The sequence below is a fragment of the Bubalus kerabau genome, chromosome 11 (assembly GCF_029407905.1).
Source record: "Bubalus kerabau isolate K-KA32 ecotype Philippines breed swamp buffalo chromosome 11, PCC_UOA_SB_1v2, whole genome shotgun sequence".
Lineage (NCBI taxonomy): Eukaryota > Metazoa > Chordata > Mammalia > Artiodactyla > Bovidae > Bubalus > Bubalus kerabau.
The window spans coordinates 74,046,648-74,066,646 of record NC_073634.1 but is presented as its reverse complement, the minus strand read 5'-3'; the positions used below and the strand labels follow the sequence as shown (position 1 = coordinate 74,066,646).

Genomic DNA, 19,999 nt, shown 5'->3' with positions numbered 1-19,999 from the left:
TTTATAGGAGTATCCTGTCTTCCACTAAAGAACAGGGACAGTTGGTGCCCCAGGGGCAACCATGCAGCACTTGGAAAGCCTAGGTGGGCCCCAGCTCACTCTGCAGCAGTGAATAGGCACCGTGACCAAGAATTTTCTAAAGCAGGGTTTGCAGTCCAAGGAGAACCATGCAGGGACTCCCCAAGGGAAGAGGGATGCCCTGAGTATGGTCCAGAGGGGAAGTGAGGCCCTTTCTCGACAGACTTCCCATGCCTCTTTAGAAGGGAAAGTGTGATGCTGAATGTCATGCTCAGGGAGAGAAAAAAAATGAGACAGAAGGCTTTGTTGCTGGTTATGGCAGCAGCTGACTATGGCTCAGATCATGAACTCCTTATTGCCAAATTCAGACTTAAATTGAAGAAAGTAGGGAAAACCACTAGACCATTCAGGTATGACCTAAATCATATCCCTTATGATTATACAGTGGAAGTGAGAAATAGATTTAAGGGACTAGATCTGATAGAGTGCCTGATGAACTATGGAATGAGGTTCGTGACATTGTACAGGAGACAGGGAGCAAGACGATCCCCATGGAAAAGAAATGCAAAAAAGCAAAATGGCAGTCTGGGGAGGCCTTACAAATAGCTGTGAAAAGAAGAGAATCGAAAAGCAAAGGAGAAAAGGAAAGATATAAGCATCTGAATGCAGTGTTCCAAAGAATAGCAAGAAGAGATAAGAAAGCCTTCTTCAGCAATCAGTGCAAAGAAATAGAGGAAAACAACAGAATGGGAAAGACTAGAGATTGTTTCAAGAAAATTAGAGATACCAAGGGAGCATTTCATGCAAAGATGAGCTCGATAAAGGACAGAAATGGTATGGACCTAACAGAAGCAGAAGATATTAAGAAGAGATGGCAAGAATACACAGAAGAACTGTACAAAAAAGATCGTCACAACCCAGATTAATCACGATGGTGTGATCACTGACCTAGAGCCAGACATCCTGGAATGTGAAGTCAAGTGGGCCTTAGGAAGCATCACTATGAACAAAGCTAGTGGAGGTGATGGAATTCCAGTTGAGCTATTTCAAATCCTGAAAGATGATGCTGTGAAAGTGCTGCACTCAATATGCCAGCAAATTTGGAAAACTCAGCAGTGGCCACAGGACTGGAAGGTCAGTTTTCATTCCAATACCAAAGGCAATGCCAAAGAATGCTCAAACTACCACACAATTGCACTCATCTCACATGCTAGTAAAGTAATGCTCAAACTTCTCCAAGCCAGACTTCAGCAATATGTGAACCGTGAACTTCCTGATGTTCAAGCTGGTTTTAGAAAAGGCAGGGGAACCAGAGATCAAATTGCCAACATCCGCTGGATCATCGAAAAAGCAAGAGAGTTCCAGAAAAACATCTATTTCTGCTTTATTGACTATGCCAAAGCCTTTGACTGTGTGGATCACAATAAACTGTGGAAAATTCTGAAAGACATGGGAATACCAGACCACCTGATCTGCCTCTTGAGAAATCTGTATGCAGGTCAGGAAGCAACAGTTAGAACTGGACATGGAACAACAGACTGGTTCCAAATAGGAAAAGGAGTATGTCAAGGCTGTATATTGTCACCCTGCTTATTTAACTTATATGCAGAGTACCTCATGAGAAACGCTGGGCTGGAAGAAGCACAAGCTGGAATCAAGATTGCCGGGAGAGATATCAATAACCTCAGATATGCAGATGACACTACCCTTATGGCAGAAAGTGAAGAGGAACTAAAAAGCCTCTTGATGAAAGTGAAAGAGGAGAGTGAAAAAGTTGGCTTAAAGCTCAACATTCAGAAAACGAAGATCATGGCATCCAGTCCCATCACTTCATGGGAAATAGATGGGGAAACAGTGGAAACAGTGTCAGACTTTATTTTTGGCGGCTCCAAAATCACTGCTGATGGTGACTGCAGCCATGAAATTAAAAGACGCTTACTCCTTGGAAGGAAAGTTATGACCAACCTAGATAGCATATTCAAAAGCAGAGACATTGCTTTGCCAACAAAGGTTCGTCTAGTCAAGGCTATGGTTTTTCCTGTGGTCATGTATGGATGTGAGAGTTGGACTGTGAAGAAGGCTGAGTGCCGAAGAATTGATGCTTTTGAACTGTGGTGTTGGAGAAGACTCTTGAGAGTCCCTTGGACTGCAAGGAGATCCAACCAGTCCATTCTGAAGGAGATCAGCCCTGGGATTTCTTTGGAAGGAATGATGCTAAAGTTGAAACTCCAGTACTTTGGCCACCTCATGCGAAGAGTTGACTCATTGGAAAAGACTCTGATGCTGGGAGGGATTGGGGGCAGGAGGAGAAGGGGATGACAGAGGATGAGATGGCTGGATGGCATCACTGACTCGATGGACGTGAGTCTGGGTGAACTCCGGGAGCTGGTGATGGACAGGGAGGCCTGGCGTGCTGCGATTCATGGGGTCGCAAAGAGTCAGACACGACTGAGCGACTAAACTGAACTGAACTGAACTGATGGCAGCAGCATGGGTGGGACTGGCTAGCAGGGGATAGCCTTGCACTGAGGCAGAGACACAGGATGGGGGAGACTGCCCTCCACGCAGTCCCAGCCTGAGTGATTGACAGCCGTCTCCAGAGTCAGTGCCTGCAAGGTATGCTTTGTCTTCCTCTGAGCCACGTTGCCTCAGGGGACATCAGGTTTGCAGGCAGCTGAGATTGTCTTGTTGAAAAGTTTACTTTTGTTTTGTTTTTACACCAAAAACATAAACCATGGCTCTTTTTTTGAAGTGCTCTTATTTGCTTATTTTCATTACACAAGAGGAACTGGGTGGGCAGGAGGTGCCTTTAAATAGTCAGTGACAGGAGTCCTTTTTTGGGGTGGATGTGGTAGGGGGAGGTCTGCTAAGAGTGCCATGGAGAAGTTTGGAGGACCTTCCGTGTCCTTAAATCCAAACGTAATTATGTCCCGCTCTGGACCTGATTTTCTTCAGGTCAAAGTGATTCCATCAGCCTTTGGGAGTAAGTCTGGTCTCCTGTCCCAAATGTCAGCTTTCTAATTGCCTTGATTTGGGCTTGCTCTTCCCTGACATGACACTTTTTTCCTGGTGGTGAGTGATGTGTCGGGGAAGTCAGAGAATGGACCAAAAAAAAAAAAAAACTAGGAAGCTCTGGGAACTCTACACCTGTCTGTGGGAGACTGGGATCTAGACAGGGCCTTTGTCACTATCAGGCCCATCAAGGTGGGTGGGGGTGGTTGGGGAAAGCAAGAGACAGACCGGTGTGAGCCTGGGCATCTCGTCCCACCCACATTTAGCACATTTCTCCTTCCATAGCAAAAACATGTGACAAGCAGCATGGACCAGCTGACCAGGACGCTGGACTACTTGCACCACGAGGTGAGGCTCCCCCAGCTCTGTGGGCCCAGGCACCCAGAACACCTTCACAGGTGCCTGCAGCAGCCAAGAGAAGCTGCCCTTCTGCGGGTTGGTGGGGTTCAGGTTTCCTTTAAATGGCCTCCACTGGGAGGGGAAACAGACTCCCAAGAAGAAGTCCTAGACCCCAGAGAAAGGGAAGGCATTGGAGGAGCCAGACTTCTTGCCCTTTTGATGAAAAACGGATCAGATATAGAACTGTTTACTCTTGCAAAGGATATTCCTGAGGGACCTCTGAAGAGTATGAAGGATATAGGCCAGTTCTCCCCTGGGTTCTTGGTGACCTGCTATTTCCTGAGGACTGGTTCTGACTGCGTCTGGGGGGATGATGGCCTGGAGGGACCTTGAGAACCCTCAGAGCTCCACTAAGTGACCAGTGAGAGCACTGCATATCTTGGAAACCCCAGGGGAGCTCTGGGAGAAGAGAGGCTACAGTCCTATTATCACCAGGTCTTGCTGCCCTGTCCATACTGTGGTGGGGAGGCGCCCTGCCCACCATGGGGGATGATGGCACAGTGGCAGGGCTAAAAGCTTTGAACCAACCCCAACCAACCATCTCCCAAAGGGCCTACCTGTTTAACAAAGAGAAGCCCAATGTGCTCAACTGGACCCCAAACTAAGCTCAAACCAAGGGTTCCAGAAAGGCCATGGAGCCGTGACCCTGACTCTGCAAATGTTCATCTTTTCCCTTGTATCCCCCTAGGTCCCCAAAGCATTTGTGAACCTGGTCGATCTCTCTGAGGCTCTGAGGGGCTCACACTGGCATCAGAAGACTCTGCTTAGGTAAAAAGGGAAGTGGAAGGGGACCAGCATTTGCGGCTTGGTGCCACGTGCCAGGCACTGTGTGAGGCACTTCACGTGCATTAACTGACCCAAGGGATGGAGTTGGAGAGAGGCTAGGGGACATGTGTGTGATCACACAGCTGGTGGGGGCAGATTTGGGCTGCAGGAGGGGCCTGAGTTAAGCAATGAAATAGTCACTCTGGTTGACGTGGTGCCAGGTGCCCTACTCCCACCAGAATGACTTGAGAGTTTACAAAACAGCTTGGGCAAAACATCCAGAAGCCAAGACATGTTACTTCAGGACATTGGAGAGACAATTTAGCCTAAGTGGATTTTATTTTCACACAACTTGATCCCCATATATTTCTGAGATGTTTCAGAGAATTTAAACTTTCTGAACCTAAATCTTGAGATTTCTGGCCTTGTACCCAGAAAAGATCTCCTTCGTGATGTCCTTGGTGATGGATAGTACTGCAGTCCATGGAGTCGCAAAGAGTCGGACATGACTGAGCGGCTGAACTGAACTGAACCCAGAAAAGAAGTTCACGTGGATAAAGTCAGGACAGGGATGGCTGGAGGTGGTGGTGATGGAAAGGAGAGGAAAGGGACATTTGAAGAGGAAGAAGGGAGAGGGTCTCAGAGTAGGGGAAGGAAGGAGAGGAGGTGGGCCTCTAGGGGAGGGAGGGAGGCGGTGCATCAGGAGATGTCTCCATAATGTACTCTTTTTCTCCCCAGTGTGTTCCTCCCATCCCCCCTTTCTTCTTTCCTTACTTCCTTCTTTTTCCTGCACCCTCTGAGACCCCCAACTCATCCCTTCCCTGCTCCCTAAGCGTCTCCCAGTCCCCGCATCCCCATCTTTCCCCAAGGGGCCTCCTGGACGGTCCCAGCACTGCATCCACACTCACTTCTGGTTTGTTTTAACCTGCAGTCCCATGGCCCAGCCCTGCAGGTGCTCAGGGGAGACCTCGCGGCTGAGCAGTGTTGTGACCCAGTGGACTTACCAGGTGAGCCCACTCTGAGACACTGGCTGCTGGCTTACAGGGAAAGGTGGTCATGAAAACAGAGGTGTAGGAACAATGAGGGTGCCAGCTTGCTGAGGTGGGACCCCACCTGCTGAAGTCGGGACTGAGAGTCAGGAACTGAAGGCAGCAACTCCTGTTGGGTCACTTCCGGGTGGTGACGTGATTTTCCTGGATGTAAAGTGGGGACTACAGTACTGGTTGCTGGGGGGAGAGTAGATGGAAGTGCGAGGGTGGTGGTGGTGCCTACGGTTGAAGATGCTGAAGAACTTTGGAGATCACTCCGAGATCGTTTGGTCATCATTACCGCTTATACAGTGGCTGCTGAGCTAGTTTGCCCAGATCAGGCTTGTGCCCCAGACTATAGTCAGGGACAATAGCCCCTGAAGATGTGTATCTAGCTTACAGCAGAGACCCCATGACAGTGTGGGTGGCTCAGCAGAAGCCTTCATCCCCACCAGCAAACGGCACAAAGCACAGCTCCCACTGATACACGTTACCATGATGATTTTTAATCTAAGAAGAAAATTATATCTGTGAAGCTGTATGGCACTTAACTCACTCAGGAAGGGACAGTTTCTGACGGGGTCATAGCCTATCCCTCTACAGAACTCGCCCTTAAAGAGAGCGTGGGGGCCCTAGCTATGTGCTGGCAGCTGTGTACTTCTTGAGCTCTCAGAGAATACATTTCAGGTCTAACTCTGCTGTTACCTGATGCTACCACTTCAGAGGAGAATGAAAACCCAATTTAGTCAATCATAAGGCCCCAAAATATGAGATGAGAGGAGCTTCCAAACAGCATACAAATCAGACCAGCATGGGTGGGTCATTCTGACCGGGGCAGGGGTGAGGGACTTGCTGGGAGCTCCCTGCTGGGAGGATGGGAGGCTGGGGCAGGCTGAGCCTTGATGGTACTCCTTTCTTCAGGAAACTTGGGAACATCTCCTGGCCTCCAGCAAGTACAACGAGCAGGAGTCCTTCGCAGTCGTCTTCCAGCCTTTCTTCTACGAGAGAGCCCTGCCGCCACCCTCAGTGAGTGAGGCCCGGCCCACACCCTCTCCTGCCCCCGCCCTCTCCTCCACAGGAGACCCAGCCCAGGACGTGCAGTCTCAGGGGAAATGCTGCAGTTTTCTCTTATACTCTGGGGCCCATTTCCCCGTGGGGCTGGCTAACCCTGTGAGGTGGGTTCCGAGAGTCAGAACAGCCTGGAGATAAAGAGCATGGATTTCACACAGACAGCTTCCAGCTCTGGAATGGGCTTCCTGTGTGACCGTGGGCAAGTTGTCTGAACTCTCTTTGCTTTGGTTCCTCACCTGGGATGTCAGGGCCATTGTTAGTAGTCCCTCCTTTAGGGTGGTTGTCAAGGGTGAGTAAATAGGTGTGAGGAACTTAGAACAGCGCCTGGTGTGTGGAAGCCCTCTGTATCTCTCAGCCACGGTGACTATTCAGGGTGGAATTTCCATGCACCACGCCACACTCCTCTCTCTGCAGGCTCCTCCACACCCATCCTTACAAGGGAGGATGATTCTAGTTGCTTCCTCACCCAGGTCACTGGACCCATGCCTCTCACCCCAGGAGGCCTGCAACCACAAGCGCTGTGGTGGGTCCAGGCTGCTCTGCAAGGTCTCTGATGCATCCGGGGCTTTAGCACCGTGCATCTGGGGCCGTTCTCCGCTAGGCTCTAGGTTTCTGTTTCCTGGAGTCACTGTGTCCCTCCAGGACTTCTGTCATGTTTAAATAGTGGTTTAGAAAGAGGAGGAGGAGGAATATTAGTTCCCATCCCTCTCCTACTCAGACCACACCTGAATCACTTCCGTGCCACCTGCTCCTTCTGCTCTTTAGTTCAGTGTGTACAACCCCACGATGACAAGTAGCAGCCAGGCGTGTAACCCGCCTCTCCAGGCCCTCACCTCCCAGCCCTGACCCCAGACAGCAGTCCTCGAAGTTCCCACCATTCTTAATGGGGAAGCATGAAGGATCGAGGCTCATCAGGGGTCCCCCATCTCTGCCGGGAGAGCTTTGAGAGTGTGTGGCAGGGCTATCCCATCCCTCGGGGCACACAAGGCTCTTCCTCTGGTTCTCTTTCAGGGGGAGCGGCCATTCCAGGATCCCACCACTCTCGGCTTGACTCTCTGGAACAGCATGGTGAGTGGCTGGGGGTCCTGGCGCTGCACTGATAACCTGGGGTTTGTTCTGTGGAAGGAGGGGCAGGACTCTGCCACTGCGCCCAGCCTGCCCACTCGCTGCTGGAGGGGCTGCAGGAACCACAAGGACTCCAGGATGATGGTGATTCTGGGCCACCAGGGGTCCCTCCCACACCTAGTGATGGCCCAACTGGGACCCCTGGGAGCTTCCCCTCCTCTTCCCAGAAGCTGGGCGGTAGCCCTGACAGTGAGCAGGGCTCCCTGGAAAGCCTCAGTTCTGCTCTTCCTGGAGGCAGGGACACCTCCCTGGAGTCTGTATGGGAGACTTCACTGGGAGTCAGGCACTAGGGGTCAGGCTGACGTAGCGAGTGGGTCCGGGTTTCCCTCACTTCACACTTAAGGGCTGTCATGTGGGGCCCAGGTCCCAGGGTGGTGCCTGGGGTGAGCGCAGACTCGAGAGTGACGAAGACCTGGGCTCGAAGCTCTCACGGGCGTGCGAACCTAGGGTCTCAGCTCCCTTTCTGCAAAACGGCTGAGCCGACACGTGGTGAGCGTGTGGCTCCCTCCCTCCCAGCCCACGGCGAGTACTCACCACAGTGACCCTTCCTCCTATGACTGGGACAGGCTTTCCCCAGACTCTGAAGTTTCCCCCAGGGCTGTCTGGGATTCGTCAATGGATGGAATGTTCTGTCAAGACTCTGAGCCTCTCCAGGACACCAGACAGAGACCTGATTTTGCCATTTACTTTTTTCCCCATCCAAGCTGTCTTATTTTTAGAATTCCCAAGACAGAAACTTGGTTTTCTTCTTCCTTGAATTAGAAAAATTTTTTTCTCCTCCTCGACTGGGGTGCTGTGCTGAGTCCATGAGCAGCTGCAGTTGGGTGTGTGGGTAGCCGATGAGACAGGGAGGGGCAGGGCTGACCCAGGCAGCCCAGGTCCATGGAGTCACACCAGCCTTCAGAGGAAGCATTTGATTTCTTTGGATGAGGACCCTTTTTAGTGGGCCTGACCCCTGGGTGAGATATTCCCCCGGAAAACCACTTTGCTGCTGATCTCCTGTGAAGGGCCAAGCAAAGTGACTGGTCCTGCACAGGCTGCCCTCCCCCACCCTCTCCCTGGGGGAGGAGAGCTGATGCTTTAAGCTCAGCCAAACCTCTCTCCTCCCCAGGAGCCCAGAGGGGAACAGAAGGTCTCGCATTCAAGACCAGGGACTGGGACCTAGTTGGTGTCCCGGGGCTTTGAGGTGGAGATGGCTTTCCTAGGTGGGCAGTTACCTGCCCAGCCCAAACAGTAACCATTTCCCAGCGAGAGGCCTCAGGCTTCCTGGAGCTGTCACTAGGAGAGAAGTGTATCCCCAGGAAGGTCTGTGCCCTGCTTCCTCTGGGGGGAAATGACAGGCTATCCCACCATCTCACTCCCAGAGCAAGCACAGCTGCCAGAACACACAGACAGCGCCTGCAGGCCTGGGGTAATCTATGAGAAATCAGGGCGGTAACAGGTTTCAGGAAAGGGCACCGGCTAACGAGCCAGAAAACCTAGGTTCAGGTCCAGCTGTGCTTTTGGTTGTTTCTTGAGGTGCATCACGTGGTCTTTCTGGGCCCCATTTTCTCTCCTGGCCAGCCTCAGAAGGCCTTGGAAAATATAGGAGCATTCTCCCTTGGGTTCTCCCCTGTGTCCTCCCAGGGACATGGGGAGACCACGAGCCTCCCTTCCTCTACCTCTGTGCATCTCTGCTGTGTTGGACCCCACCGAGACCACAGAGTTGTCAAAGCCAGTTATGTCCATCATGGCCAGATTTGCAGACCCACAGAGGCCCAAGAGAGGGCCACCCTCTTGTTTGGGGAGCAGAGAGGCACCAGCAGAATTGCTATGACCACAGAGGCCCGGTTTCTATCGCTTCTCTCCTTGGCCTCGCCCCAGGACACAACAGTGGGGCTGGCTGAGCCAACCACGCGGTGTCTGCTCCCCTGGCTGAGCTCCGGATGGGTGTGAGCTCTGAGAGTTGGTAAAGGAATACCCCACACACCTAGCACCATCCCAGCTGAATGAACCACTCAGATGGAAGTTGAGCTCCCGACACAAAGCAGAGGAGGATTTGTGTTTGGGATGTAATTCATTCCCAGGCCCTTCCTGCCTCCCCAGTAAATTCTGATAATTCTTCTACAACAGTAGTGTTGATGAGACCCACCTGTGGGGGCTCAGTTGCCAGGTCCAGTGGCCACGGGCCCCCACCTTAGCCAAGCCCTGTGCTAGTGTTAGAATCTCAGGGCAGAGCAAGAAGGCTGGGGAATGGCTCCCAGTGGAGTGGGACTTTCAAGAGCGTGTCTGAGGTCATCCCCCTGTGCCTCCCACACTCCAGTTCATTGTGGGGGCAGGGAAGCCAATGCACAGGAGACGCAAGCGATGAAAGTACTGGAGGGAGACCAAGAGCAGAGACCAGCATCAGTGTCCCTGGAGTGCGTGCATGTGTGTGCAGCGTGGGGCGGTGGGTGGAGGGACACACGAGTGTCCTTTTCATGGAGCAAGTCATTTTCCATCCTGAGGATGGAGGGCCAGAGCAGGTGTAAAGGGAATTAATGGCAGCAGGAAGGATGTAGTTGATGGATAAAGAGACATTTCAGTTCAGTTCAGTCGCTCAGTCATGTCCGACTCTTTGCGACCCCATGAATTGCAGCATGCCAGGCCTCCTTGTCCATCACCAACTCCCGGAGTTCACTCAGACTCACATCCATCGAGTCGGTGATGCCATCCAGCCATCTCATCCTCTACCGTCCCCTTCTCCTCCTGCCCCCAATCCCTCCCAGCATCAGGGTCTTTTCCAATGAGTCAACTCTTCGCATGAGGTGGCCAAAGTACTGGAGTTTCAGCTTTAGCATCATTCCTTCCAAAGAGACATTTAGGACAAGATTATTCATGCAGATGGGTTTATTGAGAAAACCTATGAATCTTCCTTTGGAGTCCTAAAAAAATTAGGCTCTGTGATATCCATTTGACTAAAATAATCATGATGTGGTTTTCTCAGTGTTTCTTTCCATATTCTATCATTGATTAAATTCTTGAAAGATTGGAGAAATCAGGCCAGTTCGACTTCAGGCCACCAAGCCAGGCCCACTGAACACTTCCTTTCAGAGCAGTCCTGAACCTTATGGGTGGGACTCCCATACTTAGAAGTGTCCACCATCAGAATAAAACTGAAAAGAGCTGAGGAGCCCTGTTCTTCCTCCAGCCCCTGAGCAAAAGGTTGCCACTCCTTTGCCAAAAGGTTAATTACACCCTTTTATCTGACCTGGTCCGTTTGGGTGACAAGCCAATCCCAAGAAGGGTAAAGTTCTTTCCTGTTCACTGGGCACAGATGCTGGGATAAGATACTGCTGAGGAGTCTAAAAGGCTCTTGCAAGATGGCAGAGCCCACAACTGAGCCAGACAGGGGAGTCCGTCCCATAGTCTGCTGTCTCTCGTGTCCATTATCGGGGTCTCTGGGGAGGGAGTAGCAGGCTGGGGCGCCCTAGGAGCCCAGCCCCTGGGGGCAGCGGTGATGGCAGCAAACACGAGGTTTCCAAGTAGCAGAAGTGCGGGCAAGAGAAAATCTACGATCCCTCAAAGCCACTGCATTTTTCTCTTAAGTGTTTACAAAGGTATATATGTGTGTGTGTGCATTCTAAGTTGCTTCAGTCATCTCTGACTCTTTGCGACCCTTTGAACTGTGGCCTGCCAGGTTCTCTGTCCATGGGATTCTCCAGAAAAGAATACTGGAGTGGGTTACCGTACCCTCTTCCAGAAAATCTTCGCGACCCAGGGATCTTGCCGACCCAGGGATCGAACCCATGTCTTTTACATCTACCTTCACTAGCAGTCAAGATTTTTACCACTCGTGCCACCTGGGAAGTCCCTTACAAATGTACAGTGAACATTTTAAAATAACAGAAGGAGCTTAAAATTCCTCCTCCATTGAATTCTCCAACTGCCTTCATTTTCTCATCTTCCCTCCAGTGAATGTCCCCAAGTGGATCCTCTGCTGCTCTCCCTGTGGATACACCACACGCTTTTTGCTACGTTGCTTTTTGCTATGTTAGATAGGCTTCGGTTATCATTTAAGTAGCTGCCTCTATCAGTGCTGATACCACTATCACTGTTTCTGAAATGCAGACACTTTCTCTAGTTGTTAGCATGGGGCCGTACTGTGCCCCATGCCCCTGCACCTCTGTGTCCCAGGTAGAAACACGGGGCTTGCCAGGTGACCAAGGGTTTCATTCATTCCCTGCTGTTTTACACCATGTATTTGCCTTTCCTTCCCATTCCTATTCTCCTCTCAGAGGGAAATGTAATCAGGGAGCCAGGCAGCAGCAGGGCAGCAAGGACGGGGTACAGGAAGTCAAGCAGAACAAATAACCGGCTGCTGGAAGGTCAGGAAGCCTGCATGAGAGTGATTCGACTGGATCTGGACACCCAGGTCCTCGTGTCAGTTTAGTCTCTCTGGTGTTCAGTTTCCCTGTCATAACAGTGGGCTGGGAATCGGTGGTTCCTCTCCTGCAATGGAACTCAAGTTGTTGTTCAGTCGCTCAGTCATGTCCGACTCTGCGACCCCATGGACTGCAATATGCCAGGCTTCCCTGTCCTTCACTATCTCCCTGAGTTTGCTCAGACTCATTTCCATTGAGTTGATGATGCCATCCAATCATCTCATCCTCTGTCACCTGCTTCTCCTCTTTCCCTCACTCTTTCCCAGCATCAGGGTCTTTTCTGATAAGTCAGCTCTTCACACCAGGTGGCCAAAGTATTGGAGCTTCAGCATCAGTCCTTCCTATGAGTATTCAGGGTTGATTTCCTTTAGGATTTACTGGTTTGATCTCCTTGCTGCCAAAGGGACTCTCAAGAGTCTTCTCTAGCATCACAGTTTGAAATCATCAATTCTTTGGTGCTCTGCCTTCTTTATGGCTCAACTCTCGCATCCATACGTGACTATTGGAAAAACCATAGCTTTGACTAGATGGTGTTCAGTTCTCTCTGGTGTTCAGTTTCCCTGAAATAGGAGCAGTGGGCTGGGCATTGGTGTTTCCTCTCCTGCAGTGGAATTCAGCTTGAGCAGGCATCAGAATCCCTGGAGGACTTGATAAAACACAGGGAGCTGGGCCCCACCCCAGGGCTAGGGGCTGGGAAGTGGCATTTCTAATGTGTTCCCAGATGATGCTGCCCGCCCAGGGTCACACTCTGAGAAACATAGGGCAAATAAGCCTCTCTCAGTGGTACCATAGATGCTGCCACCTGTGTAAGACTTTGCTGTTCTAAATATTACCTTCTATTCCAGATGCAGCCAGCAGGACAGAAAGATGAACCGTTCAGTGCAAAAGAGAGAAGGCCTCTGAAATGTCCCTCCCAGGTAGACAAGGACTGGAGGGGGCGGAGGTGGCGGCGGGGGGAATCTCCTATTGAGTTGGGAAGAATGGTGGGGTCACAAAGAAGTGGGCTTTGCTGTGAAAGTGGGTCTCACCTGGATGAGACATTAGAGTCATGGATCTGTTCTTCTGGGCCTGGGCATACCTAAGGTTTATACCTGTGGGCCAGGAGAACTGTTTTAATAGCACTCAGGCCCCTGCATACCTATGCAGGGCATAGGAACAAAGCCACAGCTCACCTAGCCCCACATGCCAAGATGGGTGTCTTAAATATGTGCTTAGTGTATAGTAGGTATAGAATTAATGTTGATGAATAAATTAATTTTTAAAATGACAATGTAAATGAGTAGAATTCCTCTTATCATGTAATGCTGGTCAAATTTTTGGCTTTCTTGATGAATTGATAATTGATGAATTGATAAGTTTTTTGTTACTGGACTGTAAGAACTATGCAATTCATCATATTATTCTCTTGGCCTTGGCTCTCAGGAAACTTTAAGTTCTCTTTTCATGGAAATATACCTACTGCATCTGGTGGCATGAACCTCAGATAGAGAGCAAGAGATGCTGACTGTAGCAAATGGGAAATTTCAAAGTGTTAATGAACTCCTGCAGGGAACTAGTGGGCAGTACAGAGAAGAAAAGCCAGAGAATGGTTTTCTCATCATTTAAAGGATGGTATGAATGCTTCAAATTGGCCAAAGGCATTGCTGGATGATAAGACCTGATGGTTCAAGGATATGGATTCTTGGATCATGGTTACAATACATTACCTTTCTCTGCAGGAGAATCCCTATCTGTTCACCTACAGGAACAGCAACCATCTGCCCAGGATGCTAAAGCCCCAGGTGAAGACTGAGGTACGGAGAGGTGTTCTGTGATTGACAAACATGCAAAGGAACCAGGGGCAGCCGCCTGATGAGTCTTTAGAAGCTTCCGAGGGGTTCTTTATGTCCTGGACCCCTGGGGGCAGGCTGGAGAGGGTGAAGGAACACGTGTGTGGGTGTCCCCCAGGTGCTTGAAGCAGGGCTGCCCTCCAACTCCATCTTTAAAATGATCTTGGCAACCAGCGTCCTGTGGCTTCACTGGGTATGCTGGGGGCTGAGGGTTGCCAGCTCCCTGTCTATTTTGATGTGAGGCAAGAATCTTTGTATATGATTGTGCTCAGTCATGTCCGACTCTTTGTGACCCTATGGACCGTAGGCCACCAGGCTCCTCTGTCCATGGGATTTCCTAGGCAAGAATACAGGACTGGGTTGCCATTTCCTCCTCCAGGGGATCTTCCCAATCCAGGGATTGAACCCATGTCCCTTATGTCTCACGCATTGGCAGGCAGGTCCTTTACCACTAGCGCCACCTGGGAAGCCCTAAAAATCTTCAGACTCTCCTCAAATCTCTGACAAGTCCTTTTAAACTCATCCGAGCCCTTAATCTGAAGAGAAAGTCAAGAAAAGACAGGGAAATGGGGTGAGATCTGAAAGCAGTCAACATGGAAGTCCTCAGCCGTCAGCCACCCCTTAGGGGCCGCCTCACACTCACTCACGTCTTCCTTATGACTTATCTCATGAGTCTTTTTCTAATACTTCCTGTTGAGATTAGATAGGGCACTCCACAGTCCTCTGTGGACACAAGAAACACTTGAAGGTTGTCATCCTCCTTCTCAGAGGACCGGGGACCAATGTGGGTTGAGATGAATTCAGTCCTAGCTCCACCCCTGTCTCCCTACTGGATAAAAGAGGGTGCAGTTTGCTCTGAGTGGTGAAGGCAAAGCTGACGGCCAGGGCCTGCATCGCAAAGCCCCAGAGATAACAGTGTGAAAGACTTGATTTATCAACTTATCCCACACTTTCTCACTAACATCGCAGCAACAAGGATACATCTAAGAGTCAATGTGGCTCAGTGAGTTGAGCGAGTGGGCTCTGGCTTCAAATCCAGACTCTTCCTATTACTGGCTCTGTGTCAGCAGGCAAAGTACTCAACCTCTCTGTGCCTTGGTTTTTCAAATCTGGGAAATGATGAGAGTCATCATCCTACTTCATAGAAGTGTTAAATGGTAATAAGTTATAAAGTATAATGCACATTTAACAGTATCTACCGGGCCATGAGTTTTATACAAGAGGGAGCAATACAGCCCTTGAGGATACACTTACTGAATACCAGCTGTGTACCACTAGCATGCGGGCTCCGTGAGGGCAGGGGCTCACGGCAGGTATCTCGTCACTGTCAGCTGAATGAGTGGGTGGATGAAGACCAGGTATAGGAGATAAAGATACAAATAGTCTAGTGGGGTCAGCCAGCAGTGGCAGCACAATGTACCAAGCGCTGTGAGGTTTCCATGGGTATTCTGAGAACACAGCTGGAGAGCACATGACAGGAGGGAGCCGAGAAGGCTTCCCCAGGGCTCCCACGACCTCAGCCTTGAGGGTGATAAGGCACAGCCAGGTGGGTGGGAGGAGGGAAATAGGGAGAGGGAAGAGGAAAGAAAGGGCAGAGGCGGGCGTGGGGCAGAGACATGGAGGGGACAGAGAGCTAGGTGGGCGGTTTGGAACGTCAAGGGCCTCCTAGGCCATGCCAAGGAGGATGGACTATGCTGCTGTTAGTACAGAGTAGAAACATGCTTATTTAACCAATAAGCATTTACTGAGCTTCTACTGTGCAGTGTTATAGGCTCTGGAAACACAATGATCAAACAGACAAAAATCCCTGATTTCACTGAGAATTTGGGCAAGGAAGTGATTTTTATGTTGAGAGAAAAAGAGTCCTCTGAATGGATTCAGAAGGCTAAGGAGGAAGCCTACAGGCCAGCAGCAACGATGCTGAAGAATACAGCCATATTTTAGAAAGAAGTGATGAAGCCTGAAATTAGGCTGTGGGACTAGACAAGAGGGGCAGGCCTGGGAGCAGCTGGAAGGGGTTTTGTGGACACTCAGTGTGAGTGTTGAAGAAGAGGGACAACTCCTAAAAGATGCCCAGGTTTCTGTATTAAGTGGTATCTCCCTAGTGGAGGCACACTTCTCACCCAGTTTCTTACGTGGAAGAACCATTTCTTATTATTTCTCCATGTGTCTCCTTTCAGGTGAGAGATGGAGTGGAAATCAGGTGCTCTGACAAGGATCCCTCTGACACGGTTCCCACCTCAGGTACACAGCTCAAGTCCAGTGATTTGTAAACTCATGTGAGGTCTAAACCCATCACAGTAAGAGCCTTAGGATGTCAATCCCCACAATCTGAGATACACCTGAGAGGTTTTCAAGGTCATCCAGCTCTGTGTGTATACTTGTAAGTTCATGCCTGTATTTGATTATTCTTTAACAAAAATGTGATAACATTATCAGAAAGCATTTATTGAGCATTAGCTGTGTGCTAGGCCATGCTGTGCAAAGGGCCCAGTGTCGGGTGAGTGAGCTGATGTCGTCGTCCCTGCTGGGAAGCCTCGATGAGGCAGATTTGTTCTGTGAAAAGCAGAACTACCTTAAGCAGGAAGCAAAAAGTCCCCGCTCTGAGTAGAGCCGTATCGGGGTGTACTCAAACACTGCACAGCACAGGGAACCACAAAGTCTCACACACGTGCCGTTTTCACTACTTCTTGGTATTTTCAAAATGACTGTTGCTTGGTCATGAAAGTGAGACTCACGGAACGTTCTAGGCAGAGACCTTCCCAAAGAGGGGCTGCCTAAGGGCTGAACCTTTTCCTCACATGAGTCAGCCTGGGGGTGATAGCTATGTGCACAGGACCATGGAAGGTCCTGGGTTGGGGGATGTAGTGGCCCACATGACTCAGAACCTCAGCCTAGGAGCATCTCTGCAACCGTGCAGTGGGTTCTCGTGCGTCCCGAGGAGTGACTCGTGTGTTCGTTGATTTGTTCCCTTGTTTACTCATCTATTAGATGATTGTTGAATGCCTCCTACGTGCTTTCCAGAATAGAAAGCAAAGTTTGGAGATGTCACGGTATGCAAATCTTTGTGGGCAGGTTGTCTCCTTTTGCTGAGTGTTAGTAGAACAAATAAGTGTCAGCTTGCCCTTCATGCCTGTCTTAGCTCTACACACTCTAATCAAGCCAAGTGACTGGCAAGTAAGTTAAAAATCTTCTCTCGGAACACTTCAGTATGTAACTGGCTCTTGGCTAAGTTGCAGAAGAATGGGATAGGTAATAAAAGTCTTAAACACACACAGCATCTTTATGCTTTTTCCCCATATTAGTGACAGCCTCTTCCTGTTGGTTAGTTTGCTAGCAGAATTTTAGTAACAGAAACAAATTATTAGCTTCATATGTAGGCTCTCCAATAGCAAAAGCTCAAAGATGTATGTGTATATGTATATTACATAGGTGTGTAATACCTATGTATGTAATACCTATGTAATATACATACCTATGTAATATGTATGTGATATATATGTAATGTATATGCAACACACATGTATGTATACACGTGTGTCTATACATGTGTGTATACATATGTATGTTTGTATAAGGAGAGGGAGGGTGGCATTTGTTTTAATAGCCATACTCTCTACAGTAAAATGATATCTATCCTCTTTTAACCTTATTATTCTAAAAGGATGGTCTGTAAAGATTTTGCAATCTGTCCAGATTATGTTCCTATCACAACAGTGATAAGCAAGCAATCCATTAGAGCATATCTGAACATCTGAAAGCCAAATGAAACATGAACCTCTCCTTTATCCCCTGACCCTGGAGATGGTCCTGTTTATTGGCACTTGAAGATGTAAGCACAAGAAATCTCGAGACCTTGAGATATGAGATGCTCTGGTGATAGTTGTTTGGATAAGCAGATGGACAGATACAGGCATCCTTGATCTAACCAAGTAGGCCTGGGAACAAAACGCCGGCACTGGCCTACTGGGTGGAGGTACTCAAGGGCTAATGCTGGGTTGGCCCCTCTGAGTACCCACCTAAAATGCGTCATTTCGAAAAAGGGCCACAGCTAACTGGACAAAAATGAAAAACACATTTCATTACTGCACTTGATATCTGATTGAACATTTTAATCACACTTGTGGCTATTGGGACAGGAGAAAGACTTAGCACCGGGTCACGCTATTATCACCCTCGATAATTGTCACATTTTTGATGAGGTCATTTATCCTTCTGGAGACCATGTTTACAATTTCTAATTGAGATGAAAGCATCTGATATGTACTTCTAAGAGCAGATCATCTATCTTTACATCGCCAGTGACTCAGCACATGGTGGGAGCCTGATAAACGCTTGTTGAACTTATCTTTATTGCAGAGAATTTCTACTTCAGCAAATCAAAAATTCCCAGGGTTGAAAAAGATCCTAAAAACCCATTGCACCAAAGTGCCTTCCATTAAGACAATTTTTCACTGAGACTATCTTACCAAATAACTGTTTTACCTTCAGAGTTATTTTCAAAAACCTTCTTTGTAGTCCCCTCTTCTAATGTCTCTCTCAAGCCAATCCACCAGTACACCCAGCTAATGAACAAATGATAATTTCAAAATAAGATACTGCCTTCATCAACAGGCCACAGCCCCTGGCCACCCGGGTGCCTCACATCACTCCATCCGGAGCCCGTAGGTGATGAACCTCTTCTGCTGATCTGTGGGGTTTGGGATGATATATGTAGAGCTGATGTAAGTAATTGTTATTGCCAGTTGCTATTTGGTAGCATGAATAAGTGAATGCATGCATGCACGCTTCTAATTTTCTCCTTCTGGTCAGTGGGCTGTGGCTTGTGTTCATGCTCAGTCATTTCTACTCTTCATGCCCCTATGGTTTTCAGTGCATACATAAAATTTATTGAATGCTACCTCCTGTGGGCTTTATAACTTCATAAGTACTTACATCATTTTGTATTACTGCATGGCCCTGTCCATAAGATCATTGGGATAAGTTAAAAAAAAAAAATACAATGGGCCTTGAGGATGATTTAAGGTTTTCCCAGTGAGAAAAGGGGTAGCATTTTGTAAACAAAAGAGTGGCAATAAGGAGCCAGAAAGTGCACTGGCTGTCCATTGAAGTTGGCTATCTTGAAGTCAAGCTGCTAATTCCATGCAAAGGGGGAAAATTCATAGCATTTGAAAGTAGAACAAAGTTAATTCTATGCCACTGTCACCAATAGTATAAATTAGAACAAGTCATTTCTAAGTCCCTGACGTTGTTTATTGAAAACAAGCGATTCCAGCGCTGATATTGAAAAGGCCAAGGTTGCAGCCCTGTGACCACCAGGGGCTTCGCTTCACTGTCAGTGGTGAGCTGTCCAGCGCGCACACTGTCCCGTGTGCATCCTGAAGCTGTTTCTAGAGCCACCACATGTTCATGAGTCTTGGGACCTAACTAGCCTGTGACTAGGAAGTCATGATGCCCCACAGGGAATAACAGCCTGCCTGTCCCCTGGCGGTGCAGAGGTTAAAGCATCTGTCTGCAATGTGGGAGACCTGGGTTCGATCCCTGGGTTGGGAAGATCCCTTGGAGAAGGAAATGGCAACCAACTCCAGTATTCTTGCCTGGAAAATCCCATGGACAGAGGAGACTGGTGAGCTACAGTCCACAGGGTAGCAAGGAGTCGGACACGACTGAGTCTCTTTGTTCCCTTGGCGGGACCCACCTACTGAACAAATTCAAACTCTCCCCAAGACACTTGGATGAATGTATTTCCCTTCCCTGAAGTTTCCATCATTTAGAGCTTCAAGAACTGTCAAGTCTCTGATACAGAGCCTCTTCCTTAGCCTTTAATTCAGCTGAACACATTTCTTGAGCTCCTATGTGCCAGTCACATATTTTTTCATATAAACTCATGCCAAAGCACTTCAAAGACAGAAACATAGACTAACCTGGCCAGCAGTTTACCACCACTGCAAAAGTCCTTATATAAGTCCCTAAAATCTGAGAGCAAAGGGTTGGGCAGCTCTAGCTGACAATTGAGAGGAAGTTGGTTTTTCAGATTATAGCCCCAGGTAGTTTAAGAACTCCCAAGCGTCAAAGCTTCTCCCTGCCGTTCCTTTTGTGTTCAGTGGGCACTTTCCCCATTCTGTTCTCTAGTCAACCATTTTCTGGTAATTCATGATCTTTCATCATAGTTTAGATGGCCTTCTGATAAGAGGCCCCTTCTGTAAAACTTTTGATGAGTTAACAATATGTTTATCAACTTCTTTCGAGGTGATGGACTATCTGTACCAGATAATGTTTAGGCTAATCAGCCCACACAAATTTAATCTTATCTCTGAAGAATTCTCTCCCCAAGGAGAGCAATTGCTAA

At 48.9% G+C, this 19,999-nt stretch overlaps 1 protein-coding gene across 1 annotated transcript in view; it reads left to right on the top strand.

Annotated features, from left to right (window-relative positions):
* PLB1 (phospholipase B1) overlaps positions 1–19,999 on the top strand; it is a 126,286-nt gene that overhangs the window by 41,347 nt on the left and 64,940 nt on the right. The window contains exons 10-17 of the mRNA XM_055540617.1: positions 3,316–3,378; positions 4,118–4,197; positions 5,126–5,201; positions 6,144–6,248; positions 7,305–7,361; positions 12,667–12,738; positions 13,540–13,614; positions 15,831–15,894. Of these exons, the coding sequence (XP_055396592.1) occupies positions 3,316–3,378; positions 4,118–4,197; positions 5,126–5,201; positions 6,144–6,248; positions 7,305–7,361; positions 12,667–12,738; positions 13,540–13,614; positions 15,831–15,894 (592 nt within the window). The remainder of the gene's footprint in view (positions 1–3,315; positions 3,379–4,117; positions 4,198–5,125; positions 5,202–6,143; positions 6,249–7,304; positions 7,362–12,666; positions 12,739–13,539; positions 13,615–15,830; positions 15,895–19,999) is intronic.